The sequence below is a fragment of the Podarcis erhardii genome (genome assembly GCF_964252035.2).
Source record: "Podarcis erhardii genome assembly, chromosome: 12".
Classification (NCBI taxonomy): Eukaryota; Metazoa; Chordata; class Lepidosauria; order Squamata; family Lacertidae; genus Podarcis; species Podarcis erhardii.
Genome location: NC_138513.1, coordinates 4,653,636 through 4,672,453, shown reverse-complemented (window position 1 = coordinate 4,672,453; position 18,818 = coordinate 4,653,636). Strand labels below are relative to the sequence as shown.

The following is an 18,818-nucleotide window of genomic DNA, read 5'->3' as shown; positions in this document are numbered from 1 at the left end:
GAGTGTAGAACCTAGCTCCCACACTTTTTCAAGCCACCGCTCCTTTGGTTCCATAAATTCATCTGCAGTTCCCCCTACGCCACCCTATAAAAAGCATTACTCAGAATAGCAGTTTGCATAGCGCACTAATGAAGGTATCGACACAATGAAATACAAAACAGGAACAATTAATTGCACCTTTATTCAAAATCCAATGAAAACTATTTAGTTTAATTAATTCAACAACATTGAGGGACTGGATCCAGTGATACCAGCTTTTCAAAGTCAGGATAATCATTTATATCTCTTCTAGGTAATCCCACCGTCCCCCGGGGGAGGTACTGACCACTTTGGGAAGCACTCAATTAGACGAAGGAAACAAGACAGGGAAAGCCCTGCATGAAATTGAGCTCCCAAACCATTTAGCAGTTTATGAAACTGAGCCCGCACACAACTGAGCAGGACACTCAAAGCAACCATTCTTTAAAAGGGTTGCAGGCTAGCGTTACCAAAAGTTATCCAACATCAGCATGTCTTTCCATAAGCAAAAACAGTCTGGTGTTCGAAGATATGCCACCATTTTAATGGCAGGAAGAAATGTGCTACAAACGGCCAAATGAACACCCCAATTTGAACTTGGAAAATCCTTTTGAACATTCGCCGATCAAGGTTGTTTGATGACACTGCCAACCTCGCAAAGTCAAGGAATTCAAACCCAGTCAGAGAAATTAGCAAAAATAAAGACAACTCATGGAATTTTTTTTAAAAAAAACAAGGCCTTGTTAGAAAAAATGACAGAAGATAAACATAACTTAATAAAAGTGCATGTGCTATGTACAGGTATTCTTTCTATATTTGAGTGTGTTAGAACAACCTGGTTTTATGAAATTTAAGACACGGACAGGTCAAGCCTGAAGCTCTTTTCCTGCTTCTATTCCTTTCTGTGGGTTTGTATTCTGCACCCTTACCAAGCTGCCTCAATTTCAACTGAATGCCACAAAATCATTGGGTACAGTTGCTTAGACACAACCACCCCTGAATGCATTTCAACTGCGAAACACAGGTTTTGGGTTGTTTTTTCCCTTTAAGTAGGCATCAGTTGATAATTTTCACTTAATTCCCTGAAATTCAGGATAAAGGTAAAGGTAAAGGGACCCCTGACCATTAGGTCTAGTCGTGGCCGACTCTGGGGTTGCGACGCTCATCTCGCTTTACTGGCTGAGGGAGCCGGCCTACAGCTTCCGGGTCATGTGGCCAGCAGGACTAAGCCACTTCTGGCGAACCAGAGCAGCGCACGGAAAAGCTGTTTACCTTTCCGCTGGAGCGGTACCTATTTATCTACTTGCACTTTGATGTGCTTTCGAACTGCTAGGTTGGCAGGAGCAGGGACCGAGCAACGGGAGCTCACTCCGTCGCTGGGATTCGAACCGCTGACCTTCTGATCGGCAAGTCCTAGGCTCTGTGGTTTAACCCACAGCACCACCCGCGTCCCTTTTGAAATTCAGGATACTTTCCCCAAATATTCTGCTTTAAATTATGAACCCTTAAAATCCATGCAGCATGTGGGGAGCAGCCATTGTACGAAGTGATCTGTCTGCCCTCACAAGCAAAGCATCATGGGAAATGTGGTTTCCCCACAAGACTGTTCAATCATGTGAAAATATGGCTTGTCGTCATATCAAATGATGGCTAGAAACAATATTTAAATACACGAACACTGTAAACATAAGCTTCTTCTCACAGTAATACAAAGCTGGCAAAACACTTGGACCGTATATAAACTAACCTGCATCTTACTATGGATAGAAATGTGTTTGGGATGCAGGTCAACAGCCTCAGGTGTGGCATACAAAAGGTACAAACCAATCATAAAGGTAGTGGGAAATCAGAATGGGCAGTAAACAGTTCAAAAATTTGCAAGTTGGCACAATGATTTGGGTTCATCATGGAAGTCTTAAGATCTCAAAGTCATCCACCACTAAAGGATGCAAGGCTGTTGCATCCAGCTGACCATTCCAAACATGTTTAATGGCTCTGCTGCTTAATTAGTGTAACGAAGAAATAAAGCATTTCACGGTAAGTGCCTGAAATACAGCACCAAGAATTGAAAAAAAACCCACCTCCCTTTACTGAATAAAGGCACAGTCCCACAAAGATCATGATTGGAAAATAATCACCAGATAAAATAGCATCCAAGTCTGCAAAATGGCATGTTCTAAAACCAAGGAGCTGGGCTCTGGGCCAGTGAAATCTCATGCTACACTAAGCTAGTCATTAATTTGCCAAAGCGCCTTTTACCGCTGAGTCAAAATGGGGCTTGGAGATGTCCCATGAGCACTTTTGTCCCCCAAAACTCACACCTCTTTGGGGCTGGCTTTTTTTTCCTTTTTGGCATGCCTTTGCAGAAAAATATGAGGAAGAGGAAACATGTCCTTGTTGCCAGTTCTCCTTCATCCCAATCTAGTCAAGTAAACGGCAGACAAGCCAGGCAAAATGCGATAGGGGTTCCACATCTGGAAGGAAGCATTGCTGAAAGTAATATAGTACAAATGGACAACATCATAACCATCTTAAGTTGGGTGCATCTTAAGTTGCAAATCAGAATGAAAGCCCCAAATACCTGGAAGACTTTCTCCTTCCCTACAGAACTTCTCAGGTGTTGAGATCGGCAGAGGGGCCCTCTTGGTAGTGCCTCCACACTTACAAGGCTTGCAGGGAGCGGTGGCCCGGAAGAGGGCCTTCTCTGTGGTGGCCCCTAAGCTGTGGAACTCCCTGCCCACATAACAGCGGTTGGCAAGAGCAAGACAGGGAGCATCAGCCCAGCAAAGTAGTCATGTGTCCAATATGTGATCCCTGATTGGCTGTGTAGTCACTCATGATCCACAATATCATAGAAATGTAGAGTTGGAGGGTCATCTAGCTCAATCCCTTCCAATGCAGGATCACACCTGTTTCAGAGTCGTGAGTTTGAGCCCCTTCTTAGGCATAATATTCCTGCAAGCGGTGGGTTGGCCTAGATGACCCTGTAGCACATTCCAGCTCTAAAATTCTATGATTCTGGTGTGGTTGTTTGGTTTTGTAAAGTATGTGTGTTGAAGCAGGGTAACAACACCTTCAAAAAAAGAGAAGTTCTAAATATTGGGAATAGTGGATAGGATTTTTCAAAGATTCCACTCACTCCCCACCCCCACCCCATGCACTGGAAAAGGAACCTCACCTAAATTTGGCACAGCATTACTTTTTTTTCAAACTAATTTGCTCTAAAAGTGCAATTAGCAGGCAATATACATGTGACTAATATTAAAGTACAGCTAAACACATTTTTGTCTGTAGACGTTCAGAGAACCTAATGGGTCTTCTGGCTGAAATGCAAAAACTGCCCCTGAATTCAAATTCAGGTGCTGGAGAAAACACTTAATCTGACACTTAATTCACAAATGTTACTTCTGGATCGCAAGTTTCTCACGGAGTCCAGTAATTCCAGAGCGAATAATGATAAATCGGCAAATTCAACTTTTAGAACTAGCTTTGATGTAAGACACATGGTTATGCCGAGGTAAATTTAGAATGGCACTGAACTACTGTGTTCAACACCAGAAAAACCAAAGGTAAGGAGGACTGGATTCTTCCTATAAACTATTACATCACATCTAAAACTTGTTTTATGAAGTAATTCTTGGTAATAAATCAATCATATTCAGCTAAATAGACTGTATAACCATAGGAACAATGAAATTCAAACATTGCGGCTGTTTCTTTTTTCAATTATATTAAATATATACAGTGTATCACAGGCATCTAAAACTGGCTTTTCAAAGAGGGGTGCCTCACGCTTTTCCTCTTAAGTATCTGTTTAGAAAAGACAGTAGAAATGGAAGAGGATTTTACTTCCAGGTCACTGGCACAAACTGACAGTGATTCCAATTAAGTCAATAGGTGATTGCCACTAGTTTAGATGGCCTGAAAAAGAGATTAGGCAAACTGATGCATTTTTAGTCCGGTTATTAGCCACAATAGTCCAATGGCACCTCCAGGTTCAGAAGCAGTAGTATATCTCAAAAATGCAAAGTTGTTGGAAACAGAAAAGAGCTGCTGCATCTGGGTCACCGCTGGAAGAAACAGAAAACTGTAAAATATGGATACACCAGTGGAGTGTAGTGGTTAAGAGTGCTGGAGCATGACCCAGAAGACCAGGGTTCGAATTCGTGCTCAGCCATGAAGCTCACTGGGGGACCTTGCGCCAGTCTCGGCCTAACCTCGCAGGGCTGTTGTAAGGATGAAACAGGGAGAAAGAGAGCATATATGCTGCCTTGAGCTCCTTGAATGAAAGGCAGGATAAAAATGTGAGCTAAATAAATAAATAAATAAATAAATATTGGCCCCAATCCAGCAGGTATAGTGATTCACTGATCGTATGCTGCCAAGGCAAGTCAGTTCCCTTATGGCTTGAATAAACACAGCAACTAAAGGTGCTATTCTAAATTTTCAATTATTGTTAGTCATAAAATGCATCATTTGCAAATCATGCTTTGCCTACATTACCAGGATTCTCCCCAGCACACTGCTGTATTCTATTCATTCCCTTGAAGCACAGTGCAGTTTTCTTTCAAAAAGTCAATGAGCATGCAAGGGAGTATTCTCAAATCTGCCACAAATCAGGATACTGCCCGATTCCAGCAGTAGAGATTAAGCTCCTCATACTTTAGCTGAACTTCACTGCAATTTAGAAGGGGCTTATCAAAATCACCTCCATTGCTCGTCATTTTCATCTTCCAGTCCTAAGCCCTCTCGGGAATTCAGTCAGCTAACACAAACATTGGAGATCTTATGGCTTGAGCTCCAAGCTGCAATCTCTGCAACCAGCTTCTCGGGGGCGCTACGTCAGTTTCTTCATTCTGCGGTTTTGTTTGTCAATATTCATGGTGGCTCGATCCACAGAAGAAGTGATGCCATCAAGGGCTTCGTCCTGCCTTTCCAGTTCTGTCTCCGTTTCCAAGGCCAGGCTCTTGAGTTTCCGGAGAATCTGTTCAGAAAAGACACCAAGATCAATTTATCAGCAACACTTGGTTAAAAGCTTTGCCAGCAATCAGCACAATACCCTGCAAAATCTTTCAGATTCTTTACTGCGGGGTGAGGAGAATAGAAAAAATACACTGTGGGAAGAGAACTATGTATGCATGTGAAACCAATCTGCTGATTATTATTTTGGGGCTGGATGAGGCAGCATAGATAGGGAAATTCTGTTGATGAAGGATCAATATCAGAAGACTGACAAGACAAGGGTCTTCTAGTCCCAAACCCCTATTATTTCAATGTAAGACACATACAAGATATGGTGCTCAATTTCAATTATTTGTGATGGGCACTGATGGAGTATCTTCACAACATTGCTCTCCAGAAAAAATGGCTCGTTTCTGAACATGTGTGCAGGTATGCAGGGACTCTCACATAAACACACACACGGTTTTATTGTTGCTTGTACCCAGGCATCATTAACACACATTTCAACCTGAACAGACGCTATTAAAAATTATTAGTAAGTGAATTTCCTACGTATGCTTACACCAAAGTAACTGCAACTGTGTACAGTGAGGTTTGCTTCCAGTCAAGTGTGCCTATGATTTCCACCTCAGTAGCTAAAACATCAATTCTATTTGTTCTGCCTTAATAACTTTTCCATCTGCAATGTAATGACCAACTGAGGCATAGGCAGCATCAGTAAAATAAAAAGGGAGTAAAATAAAAATCCATTCTTTTTTCCAGCAGAGAATCTGACAACAGCTGGATTAAATCCTCCTCTTTCAGCAGCTTTGCAGCTAGGGCTGTTTCGTGTGAGAATGAGGTTTGACTCTGAGGTTGGGCCAAGTTGGGGGAGAGAGAAAGAGATGGCTATTTTGGTGGAGTAAAATGATGACAAGATGTCTGGTCATTGAAGCCTGGGCTCAACCGGCTTCCTAAAAGATTCAGTGCCCTTTTAAAAAAAATGAACTCTAATTTGGACAGAGGGATTACAAATCAAAACTGAAAACCTCATTTTACTGTACAACATGATAGCATGTATTGGGTAATCAGCTCCCCAAAATCTGATAATCTGTCATTAACCAAGGAAACTCTGTTATGCAAACCAGCTAATTATAGACATTCAACAAGTGTCCCCGTTTAGCCCGAAAACAGCATGATCCAATTAAAAAGCCTTTCAGGGAAAACATTGCTGAGCAGCTTCCTTCTCTGTGGCACTGAACTGCATGCACCTATTTCTTAGCACAACACTTTGTGCACTTGTCCAAAGGCAGTTCATTCCCACTCTCTCAGTATTATCCATCTATACGCTCATGGAGTAAACCATGGTATGGTCTGGGTTGTCAACATGTGAATTGCTCTATCAACAGCTGCAAACATGGGCACCAGAATGAGTTTCTACATTCTAGCAGGAGAGGACAGTACCTATCAACACTCATCATATGTCCTGTGCATCTCATTCCCTCATTTCTTAGAATTTCATTGCCTCTGGTAAAGGAAAAACTCTCAGCAGGGAGACACTTAATGGGTTTTGAGTTGCTAATTTGCAGTGATCCACCTCTAACTGGATGAAAATTGAGATGTGCCCTCTCAGCTACTCACATCTGTTCATCGGCCCTTCCTCCAATGACAGACCAAGGTAACATTCTCTATAAAAATTATAGGACTTCTCTGCTAAGGCAACTAGAGCCCACTGTTGGAAGTTTAGGTGTAACTCAGCTTGCATAAAAGGGGTTTAGAAATGGAGTGGAAGGCTAACCTTTTCTCTGACATCATTTCCCCATTGGCATCTGGTTGGCCATCGTAAAAACAGGATGCTGGAATAGATGGGCCATTGGCCTGATCCAGTAGGCTCTTCTCATGAGCCCGGGAAAGTCTTAGTCAAGCCCTAGATAGCCGCATTTCTCTGGAAACTTGCATTCTTCCAACAAACCCCAATCCTTCTCCTGTATCTCATGAGCCTGAGCCAAAATTGCACTTAATTATTGTAAGATTAGGGTAGATTGGTCAACCAAGTATGTGGCACTGACTCAAAGTACTACCACCATTTCTGCTCTAGCTGAATACAGCTGGAGTTCAAAATCTAACAAGCTTTTACTGTCATAGGTAAAGGCTGCATTCTGCACGCAGGTCCAGCACGTGAAGAAGCAACAAAATTCCTCAAGCTAAACGTCCTACCTCACAGCGGATTCTGCTTGCTTTGTGCCAGAATTCTTCCTTGAGGCTGGGGGGGGGGGGGAGGAAACCTTCACATGGGTTCTAAGGAGAGGGAGGCTCTGTTTTGTTGGCAGGAAGGGAGGGAATGTGTAACCAGAGTACAGGAGGCTGGGCAATTATGAGCCAGGAGGTCAAGAAGCAGGAATGTCAGGCAGATAAGAGGCAGAGGCAGTGTATGTGGTAGCTGTGAGCTGGAGGCCGCATTAGTTTGAATGAACTATGGTTTTTTTTAATAGAGCTTGCATTCCATTTTGGTATGCATTTTTATGCTGAGTAATTCTGATTTGAAATAAGCAAGTATTTACACTTTCCTTCCCTCCTGCTCCTATGTTAGAACTAGCCAGACCCTGGCTGGGCAATACAAACAAGTTAACCATCTCCCTTCTAGACATTTACTCCATGCTCCACAAACCACACAGCAAGAAAGGAGGGAGTCCCTAGTTGAAAAATGGGAGCATAGTAAGTATGCTGCGGACCAAGAAGCTGGGCTGCCCACCCTGCTATCAGCCTGAACTGATGCTGACGTACCTGTTTGAGTTCCTGAGTTTCAGACTCTGAAACCACCTGCTGTTGCTTCTGTATCTGAGCCTGCTGGCTTCCTCCTGCTCCTCGCGAGGAGGAGGGTGTTGGTCCAGCTTGCACTATGTTTCCTATCAGTCCTGTTGCTGCAAGAAGAAGACGGCAGGTTGGAAGAACACTTGACATATTTTATTTGGAAAAATCCAAAGCTTTCTATTCATTAGGGTAACCATTTCACATACCATGGACACAACTGTACATTGATATAAATGTAGGCTACCCAAAGCAGCAACCCCATATTGAGCCCATACCCATAGCTGTCAACATTTCCCTATTTTAAAGGGAAATTCCCTTAGTGTGAATAGGATTCCTCGCAAGAAAAGGGAAAAGTTGACAGCTATGCCCATACCCCACACCGCCTCCATAATGTGAAGGACTTTTCACCCGGGGGGGGGGGGCGTTGATGGACAACCTCTTTGCCCAGGCTCCATGTCACCAGCTGATGCCGTTGTGGCAGCAAAATTCTCAGAACCATGATGTCAAAGTCAGCTGTTCCTCGGAGTGGGAGATCTTGACACGGGGATTACATTAACACATTTGTGTGCTAAAGAACAGGCAGTTCTACAGACTTGCAAAGGGCTGTGCGGCTTTCAACCAGCATATTCTTGCTTAAAGAGGTGGTGGTGGTGGGGAGATAGCAACACAGTGACACCTGCAGGATAAAACATGCTATTAACTGCAAACAAGACTTCATGTAGCAGATGGAACTGGGTGCAGCAAGGGTGGGGAGGAATCAAGACTTGCTAAGCATGGGGGTTACTCCCTCCATGCAAGAGCTTCCCATAAGGCTTCAGAGTTCACCACTGTTGAAAAGGGAATACTGGATGAGAGACCTTCCGTCTGCTGCAGAAATATAGTTTTCATATCCTGAGGTGGCAATGGCCTGCAATTGCTTGCTTAGGAAAAACTTATTCATGGCCTTTCCTGTAGGGCAGCGTGCACTAAAGGAAAATCTACAAGGCTTCCTGCAAAGGCAGAGGTCACCTTCTGATTTACCACTCATTGTGCATATTAGGCAAGCTCACTGGGTGGCTTGCATTCTAAAAAGTGGGTTGTGACTGGGCTGGTGGGAAGAGGCCAGGGGTGAACAACTAGCAGGGATGGATCTGAATAACTAAATGAAGGTTTAATGGGCAACATGCTTAAGTAATGCATGTGGACGACACCACAGTGCTCACTTATAATTTCCAAGCTAATGTCCACATGCTATCTGCCTTTGCCGTAGGTGGATAGGACTTGGAGTACATGAACAAGCCCAGAGTACAAGATCCTGTAGAGGAGATGGCTGCTCCCATTTCTGGAGAAAGGGAAACAGATGGAAGCAACTTCCATCCTGGCGCAAATCCCACAAAACAGCCCCCTCCCCTCTCATGCCCAAGACTCATCTTCCTCTTGGCGTTTGGTAAAGGAGGCCCCAGTTGTCTGTAGCCTATTTCAACTCTGAACTTCCCTCGCTTTATTATTTGGAAAGCTGCATTAACTTTTCTCTTAACGTCAGTGCTGATGCCCTTTTACTCCTCTCCCTCAGTGCTGATTAACCAGTAGGGTGCAGATCCTCTGAAAACCACTTGCAAAGGCAGTCAGCTAGCCAACCTCAGAACAAAAATGTAAGCCAGATGATATTGGGGCTCCCGGAGTGAATCCACATGGTAGCCCGCAGGTGGCGACTCCTGAAACAGCAAGCCACCTGTGGTTTATTTAAAGCGCTGGCTCCCATCATGGCATCTGATACCAGCTAAATGTGGCAATTAAAGGGCATTATTTGCAACGCAGATAGTTGCAGGTGCTTAGCACCAGGAGTATCTCGTTCTTGAAATGCTCTGAGTACGCCCCCCCCCAACCTGTGGTCCTTGCTGGAAGGGAGGAGGACAACACATTTTAGAGGAAGCTGCCACTGCCATATAGCATCCTCCACCACCCCGACAGCTGTGGGGCAACGGGCCAGAAAGTGCGTCGGAAGCTGAAGCTCGCTCTTGGTTTCGAAGGACCCATGCCAAAACGTCTGGCCCTGTGACAGAGCCTGCTCCACTGCTCTGGATTGTGTTACTTAATGTAAAAGGCAGACACAAAAGCTACAGCTAAAAATAAAAGCTTCTAAATCCCCACAGGAGTAATTACTGCAAACTCTTAATCCCCTGGAATTATTTGGTTATCGCAGCATTAGCTCCTGAGCTGGGACCCAGGCAGATCTGCTACAAGAGAACCATTCATACGGGTATAAATTTAAACTTTGTCTGAAATCATCAGCTTGTGCCCAGTGAATCAAACTCCTGGTACAGGTGTAACACTGTAATTTCCACAGTAACACACTGGCTAAAACTTGTTTCTGTGTGTGCTGGGGATGTTCTGCAACTTCCCCTTTCAGGTGCCTCTCCCAAAACTTTAGCTGCTTGGTATACACTGTTTTATAAAAGCAAGTTCAGGATGGGAAGCAGGAACACAGACGATGACTCAAGTGCGGGGAAATATGGCAAGTGCAGGGCAGCACCATACTGGGACAACTGTGAATTCTGCTGGAGCTCTGGTTTAGTTAGGGTAGATGGTGATCTCACATTCTGAGTTGCTGAACTGAGACTCAACACAGATCCATCAGAGTCGCTGCTCTCCGCATAAAATTCATTCATGCCATCAAATTTGTTATACCTTCCTAAAAAGAGGTGGCAAGTTTTGTCTAAGGCAGACAGTGGACCCAAATTGGAAGAAGACATATACTCAAATTTTGTTCAGTGTGGCTCCTACAAGGTTGAGGAGTAAGAAGATATCACAATATATGCAAACTTGCTAATACTGTTGGTAGGCATTTCACACCTTTTTTAAAAACGGGATACACAAACATTTGAGATGTACATGTGAACTTGCAATGTGCACATGCTGCAAACTTGTTTCTGACAATGTACATTTTCTAGGGAAGTGGAAGTGCTGTGGCTCCCTGCCATGTGTACAGACAATATGTATATGCTAGACTTCCGGGTTAGCGCCTCTGGCAATGGCGGAGCTCCTCCGATCGGGAGGAACCGGCTCCGTGAAAAGCAGGGTCTGACCGCCACGGCGACGGTGGAGACCCTTAGAAATCACAGATGGGAGAAGTCTGTGAACCTGGGATTTGGCTGGCACCTTCAGCGGCCACCTACTCGCAGGGAGACCCGGTATCGGGAATCCGGAGCGACGTGGGGTGAGAGGCGCAGTGCTTTGAATTGACCGCTTATTTCACGGAGCGAAGCCGCATTGCCTGTGGACAATTGGATTCTAAACAAATTGGATTCCAATACTTTTGGAATTGTGCTGGAAAGGATTGATACAAATTGAGACTGTTTCCCTCTAGAGGGAGTTTTGGGACATTGTTACAAGTGTGCAGGTGCGAAATTGGTCTGAAGATAAGGACTGTGAGAAACTAGTTTTGACCTTGAATATCTTAAGAATGTCGGTAAAGGAAGAAGTAGCGTCTGTTCTGAATAGGACAATTTATCTGCTGGGAAAGCTGCATAAACAGACAGACGTCATGGCTACTAATATTGATATATTGGGAACAAAAGTGGGCATCAGCATAGAAGTCGACAAGAACCCGGCACAAGAATCTTTCTTAACTGAACAAATTGATGATTTAGAGAAGGAGAAAGTTGCTGTTGTTGAATACAAAGCAAAACATGGGGGAGCCTTAACCCTAAAGAGGCAAATGGAGGATTACAACTTGAGGCCTTATATGACTGTAATTAGGAGAAGCCAATTTTTGAAGATGGGTGCCTGGCCTGATCTGGATGCAGGGATCAAATGACTTTTGGAATATGAATTTGAGCCAGGAGGAGATTGGAGCTTTGGGGGCCTTTGGACTTGGAAGAATTGTGAAACAAGGTTTGGAATACTTTATGGGCCCTAGCTTTAATTATGGAAACCTGGCAGACTTGTCAAGAAGGAATATAAGCATCGTTGGGTTGGAGCTCCCCCCGAGATCTGCTTTTTAGCACCAAAGATTATCAAGAAGATTGGCAGAAGGGAAATGAAGAAGAGTTAAGAGCCTCGGATATCAGATCTCCAGGTTGATGGAAGCTGGGAGGTTGATGGAACTGACGGCAGGGGCCGGGACCGAGGAGGGGAGACGGAGGAAAGAAATTGGGAATTTAAAGTGTATATAAGGAGATTAAAAAAAAAAAATTAATGAGAAATGGAAAAATCGTGGAATGAAATTTTTATGACCCTAGGGGAAATGTTTTAAGAGATCAAGTTCAATATATTAGTTTTAATGAGAAACAAGATTAAATAAAGTAAAAATGGATGATTAATTGGTGAAAGAAGAGAATGTTAAATTACAGTATATTAAGATAAATTATTAGGATAAAAACAAAGATGAAGGATTTGTGGAAATATCTAACTGAACCAGAATACAAAGAGGGGAGGTGTGAGGCGGTCAAGGAAATAAGTTAAAGAAGGAAAGTCATGTAAAGGTTTGAATTGTTCTTTTCTTCTTCTTTTTTGGTTTTTTTTTTTTTTTTGGTCTGTTTTTCATTTTTTATCTTTTTTCTTTGTTGTGTGTTTATGTATTGCTTTCTTTTTTGGTTTAATTGGGTGTTTTTTTGTTATTTTTTTATTACTTATGTAACCTTTAAAATTTTAATAAAAATCATTTTTTTAAAAAAGACAATATGTATATGCTTTTCCTAGTGTGTACAGAAGCAGCAAGTTAAGGAAGATGCTGTATCTGACAAATGATTGGTAGCCTCAAATGTTAAGAATCCCAAAGAGCCTCAAAACTTTTATTTGAGGCTAAATTCTATCAGAATTATAACAATACCATGGTTTTTAATTCCTTCCACTTGCCTCATTTCCTCATGCTCTGCACCTATCAATAGTTTTGATTTATTTTCACAAACATGAGAGCAACAAGGGGAGGCTCAGGTTCATTCCCCAACATGTCCAGAAATCTCAGGGAGCAGGGCTGGGAAGAACCTCTAGGCAGGACTATGGGAGGCGCTGTAGGTAGCAGGAGCAGACAAACATGAGCTGAACGAAGCGGCAGCCTGATTCAATACATGGTGTCTTCATACGAAAAGTATGAAAAGCGTCCTCACAATACAAGGCGTGCGCAGCAAAATTAACTACCCTGAGCAATATGGGGCACACTTTCCTCCAGAGTCTCTAGGTTAGTGTCTCTCAATAATTATTCAGTTCTAGGGAATTCTACCTTGGAATAAAGGCTGACCTGATGTCCCAGGAAGCCACAGTGTGGTGCAGTGGGAAGGAGGGGTTTGAGTCTCAAAGAGTCAAGGTCAACTCATCCTTGGTCATGAAGCTCACTGGGTGGCATTTGGCAAGTCATTCTCTCTAGTTTGGTGTTCGTGTACGCATATGGTCCTATTGGTATCTCTGGCAAAATCTACAGTGGTGCCCCGCAAGACGAACGCCTCGCAAGACGGAAAACCTGCTAGACGAAAGGGTTTTCCGTTTTGGAGGCGCTTCGCTAAACGAATTTCTCTATGGGGTTGCTTCGCAAGACGAAAAAATCTTGCGAGTTCCCGCGGGTTTTTTTCCGCTTTTTCCGCCCTTTTCCTAAGTCGCTAAGCTGCTTAACAGCTGATCCGCTGATAAGCCGCTTCTCAGCTGATCGCTAAAAGCCGCTAGACCGCTAATAGCACTAATCTGCTAAGCTGTCAATGGGCTTGCTTCGCAAGACGAAAAAACCGCTAGACGAAGAGAATCGCGGAACGGATTAATTTCGTCTTGCGAGGCACCACTGTAATTTGTGATTACACTGTGGCAACAGGGAGAAGGGCCACAGAACACATGTTTGCATAAAAAGGTCCCCGCTTCAACCTACAGCATCTTCAGGAAGAGCTGGGAAAGACTGGCGTCTGAGCTAGCTGGATCAATAAGCTGACTTTGGTATAAGCCAAGACCCCAGTGTCCCTCCCTCCCGCCCCCCCGCCCCCGGCTGCAAAAGCAAGCAGACACCTGGATTCTGGAAGGGAGGAAGCAAGACAATGAACCGTAGCACCCAAGCATCCTCATCAAATCAAGTTTTGACAATGCCAATGCATTTCAGCTCAGGTGCAATTCTCCTTTCTGGGAACTGTTCCATGAAAGTGTCTGCCACTTCCAGCAAGAAACCTATGGCTCAAATGCCCTGGGATATTCCCAGACACAAGGCTTTTTACAAAGCCGAAAATACTTTTGAGATATTTCCTTGACGATTTTGCTCACTGCAGTTTAAAGCAGGTTGCAACAAACAGACTGTGCCACTGGCCCGAGGAAGACTGGACTTGAAGCAGAACCATCCATGACTTTTTTATATTAGACAGTCGAAGGATAGACATACATGGCTCTAACTATTAATAATAGTAATAACGACAACCTGTGTTGCAGATTATGGCAAAAAGAAGGACCTCAGCTTCCAGAGGTTTAAGATTACTGGTTTAAAATGCCAAAGATTGAATGATAGCAATTTGCACCTAAAATTGCAGGCCTCTTGATTCTGACAGCTGAACAAGTCACTTTGGTAAAACGAAGTGCTCTTTCAGATATTATGTTCAGCTAAGAGGCAAGTGCACACAATTCATGCTATTCACAGTTTGATCTTAGCCCACCATTCAACAGACAATAGCTAGTTAAAGGTAAAGGTAAAGGTACCCCTGCCCATACGGGCCAGTCTTGACAGACTCTAGGGTTGTGCGCCCATCTCACTCTAGAGGCCGGGGGCCAGCGCTGTCTGGAGACACTTCCGAGTCACGTGGCCAGCGTGACATCGCTGCTCTGGCGAGCCAGAGCCGCACACGGAAACGCCGTTTACCTTCCCGCTAGTAAGCAGTCCCTATTTATCTACTTGCACCCGGGGGTGCTTTCGAACTGCTAGGTTGGCAGGCGCTGGGACCGAGCAACGGGAGCGCACCCCGCCGCGGGGATTTGAACCACCGACCTTTCGATCAGCAAGCCCTACAAGGCAGCAATAGTATGCCCATGCGTCACTTCATACAGGGACTCTACAAGAAGTCTTTGAATTCCCTTGATCTGTGAATAAAACAGACAGATCTGCTTGCTTCCTCCCTGCTCTACCACTTTAGGAAAATTAATTCTTCGTTTATGTAAAAAGAAATGGGGAAGAGAAAACACTGGCGTGTAAGATGTGGTGGTAGACTACCATCTAGTGGCAGTGCAACGTCAATGGCAAAATAATATAGAGAATGAAAGAACAAGCAAGATGACTAGAGCAGCTTTTGGGGGAATTGCAAAAAGTCAAAATTTCCACCACCTCTTGCTTTCTGTTATTGATGTTTCCTACTTAACAGTAAAAACACTTTTTGGTTGGTGTGTAAAAAATAAAACTGAGTGAAATATAGAAATAGCAAAGAGGAGAGAGTTAAGATCCGGACCACAAAAGAAGTTCTTTATGTAACAGCAGTTGTCACATCAGGAACTAAACACCAATTTGCCAGGATGTAGCTCAGTGCTTAAAAAACCAGCAGGTTGTTTTTCCTCTGAGTTGTTAACGCTGACATTTTACCGCCAGGTGCCTGGGAGTTATTTCCTTTAAAATTAATAAGCTTTTCCAAGCACTGGACCTCAGCGACTGGTCAACAAGAGAACGTTTTAATCCCTGCTGAAATCTAATTTTAGCATGGGGCACAACAGAGCACAGCTTCTTAACAGATTGGCTTGTGATTGCATTGTATGTTTTTGAGTGCTGGAAAATTCTCTTTAAACACAACCAAAGACTAAGATGCACAAGGTCTTCTGTAATATAACCCAAATGCTGTGCTTAATTGTTCAAAACAGCCTACTCACAGTTCTAAAATTTGGAATTTCCATAGAATAATTAAGACAGGAAATGATGGAAATGGCAAAAAGAACACACAGGAGTTTCACAGAAAGATGTGTTGCATTATGGTAATAGAAGGCTGGAGATACAGATTCCATCCGGTCTTGTGTGTGCTGTGGAACGGGCTTACATCACCCATGTTTGGAGGTAGCAGTTAAAATGGGTCTATATGTAAGGCAATCTGTAAGGCTTAGCAACCTCCAGTTTAAGCAAACTATGAAAGGTTCATTCAGTGAGATTCCTCCAAGATTATTTCAGTAATGCCCCAGTGGTCCTCTTGCATCTAAAACTGTACTGCAGAACTACCAGAAGAATATTATTTCATGGGCTAAGGAAGAGAAAACATTTGAGAACTAACAATCAGCAAATTCCTAGTCCAAATTCTACTGCAGCCACGAACACATCAGCAATTGCTGATATTAATGCAAACCTGCCTTTAATGCATTGTTGTAAAATTTACTGAGATGATGTATTTGAGGTGCTCCGAATACTCTTAAAATCCTCTAAAAATGCCATGTATTATTATTGCTAATACGTGTTCTCAATAAATGCACTAAATTTATTTAAAAGATGGTTAGTTCTGTTGATTAATATGCAGGATTAGTGATCATCTTCCTTCTGCCCTTTACCTGCTTGCCAAATGGAAGCGCCAACATCTTCCTGATGAGTCTTCCTTGACCCAGCAAATGCCAAAGCATCTTCCATGAACTGTATTTTCTTGCTGAACTGCATCTCTAAGATGGGGATAGCTTCCGGCATCTTTGCTGACAGCAGCCGATAGCTGATGTCTGGTTTCCCAATGAACCTCTGGCGGACGCTTATTTCATATGGTGTATGAACTTTGACATCGTCTACATCCTTCTTGTCAAACCAGTGAAGGAGTTGAGAGTTGGAATCGCTGATCTCCAGGCCAGAAGCCAAGAGGGCGAGTTTGCCTGGCTTGACATTGGAATCTGTCCTTTCAGTGATAATAACTGGGATTCGCAATATTACTCCATCCTTGTTTCCAGAATCAGAAACGGCAGGGATTTCCTTTGGCTTTACGTTTAATGGCCCCTTCAACAGTTTGCTACCAAATGGCCACCAAGCGGGAGATTCCAGTTCTGACAATAACCTAACAGGAAGAAACATACGCCATGATCAGAAATAGAAAGCTATATTGGCATCTCACACACTTTTCCTTGAAAAAGTGTGGTTTCAGTAAAAGAAACAGAAACTGCCTAGCTGGATCTGACTAAGGTCCAGCTACTCTAGGTCCAACAACAACCTGCAAGATTCTCCTAGAATACCCCATATGCAGGGCATGAAGGTGATGGCCACTCGCTTTTTTTGTCCACAGCACTCCTATCATAGAGTTAATAGTTGCTGAGAACCCCTCCTTCCATTAGCATTTCCATTCCATTTTTAAAGACATCTAAACTGCCATCCATCATCACATCTTTGGGTGGAGGATCTGTAAGATAAAGTAAGCTGAGAGAGCAACTTGCTCAAGCCCCCCCCCCCAATCCAACAAGCTTCACTGATGAACTAGGAGCCAAATCTCTATGAAGTCCAGCGTTGGTTCTTAAAACAAAACCTTATTCTTCCAAGCACCTGTCCTTAAAACACACTTCCATCACAAAGCGCAGGCACAGGAAATTCAAGCACGTAGTGAAGAGAGAGCAATACTTGTGTATACACCTGGGTTTGCAGGCTACTAAGTCTACATCTACCACTGACTGAGACTGCAAACAGTTGCTTGGAAAAAGCTCTGGCATTGAAAATCAAACTGGAAACAGGTTGTGCTTAGGGCTGCAAACATTAAGAGGCTGCATCTGTAACTATGCATTCCTAGTTGCACAACTCAAGAGAATCTCTCTTGGTTTGGCACTGTAAACCTAGTCATACAAAATACTGCCTTGGTTTTGGAATCTATCCTTACCATTTATTTTGGTAAGCATTTGTTAAGCATTACTGGAATATTCAAGACCAGTCTAATACGCCATTTCCCCTATGAGGTTGTTAATCATCATGTATATTGCAGGCCTGAAATCAAAGATCAGTATGTGAAATTCAGTTGGCAATCTTCCCCCACTAATGCCCTGCCTAAATCAAAGAGCACCAAACATTTTTGCCTGCCTGTTCTGTATAGTGGGGGTGGGGGGAATGCAATAGGGCCATGAGAAGGCTGCATCTCCTTTCGAGCTCTGAAAACTGCAGTTTGTTTTTAGTTAGCTTTTAGTCTATAGTCATTAGCCAGTTTAAGTTTTTATATATTTAACCTTACAGTGGTACCTTGGTACTTGAACGGCTTGGCTCCCGAACAAATCAGCTCCTGAACGCCGCAAACCCAGAAGTGTTCCGGTTTGAGAATGTTTTTCAGAAGCTGAATGTCTGACACAGCTTCTGCAGCTTCCAACTGAGTGCAGGAAGCTCCTGCAGCTAATTGGAAGCCGCGCCTTGGTTTTTGAACAGTTTAGGGGTCCAACAGACTCCCAAAATGGATTAAGTTTGAGAAACAAGGTACCATTGTATTATAATATTTCTTGGGAGGTTTTGAAGCTTTCAAGGATGACTAGTAAAGTCGAAACAAAATAAAAAAATTCCTTCCAGTAGCACCTTAAAGACCAACTAAGTTAGTTCTTGGTATGAGCTTTCGTGTACATGCACACTTCTTCAGATGCACACTTCTTCAGATGGTAAAGTCGAGCTCTGTGAGCAAGTGAAGATATCCTCCTCTGACTTGGAGAGGCGAGCAACACCAAGCAGTAACAACACCTAATTTTCTGAGTTGCTTTAACATTCGTATCTGAGTTCTGTATGGTTTCCCAGGATTCTTTGTGAGGTTTTCCCTTTTCCCACATCTAATCTCTCACCCTTCCTTTCGTCTTTCCCTCAACTCTCCTTGTTCCGGGCCTTCTTCCTATCCAGTTTTTCAGCTCTGTTTCCCTGCCTCTCTCCCTGCCAAACAGCAACTGTTGTCCTTAGGCCTCGGGACAAGTTTTCTCCCAAGCTAACTTTTATGACAAATGCCTCTTGGGAATACCTTTACTGTGAGAAGTTGGAATGTTTATGAATGCTCCATGACATCACAGGTACTCAGCCAACTGGGTTTGGGAGGGTCTATTCACAACAACCCTTGAATGTTCTTGTTATTCTCATTTTACACATGGTGAACCACAGCTAAGAATTATTTGTCAAAAGCCCAAGTTACATCATATTCTAGCAAATGTTCCTGTTT

The 18,818-nt window shown here is 43.4% G+C and overlaps 1 protein-coding gene across 8 annotated transcripts in view; it reads right to left on the bottom strand.

Moving 5' to 3' along the window:
- Positions 1-3,347: 3,347 nt before the first annotated feature.
- Positions 3,348-18,818, bottom strand: part of SNAP47 (synaptosome associated protein 47) — a 28,349-nt gene continuing 12,878 nt past the window's right edge. For all 8 annotated transcript variants that reach the window (XM_081834458.1, XM_081834457.1, XM_081834461.1 and 5 more), the window contains exons 3-5: positions 16,228-16,712; positions 7,744-7,880; positions 3,348-5,002 (exon numbers count right to left, since the gene is read on the bottom strand). In XM_081834458.1, coding sequence (XP_081690584.1) covers positions 4,856-5,002; positions 7,744-7,880; positions 16,228-16,712 — 769 coding nt within the window. In that variant the 3' untranslated portion in view covers positions 3,348-4,855. The remainder of the gene's footprint in view (positions 5,003-7,743; positions 7,881-16,227; positions 16,713-18,818) is intronic.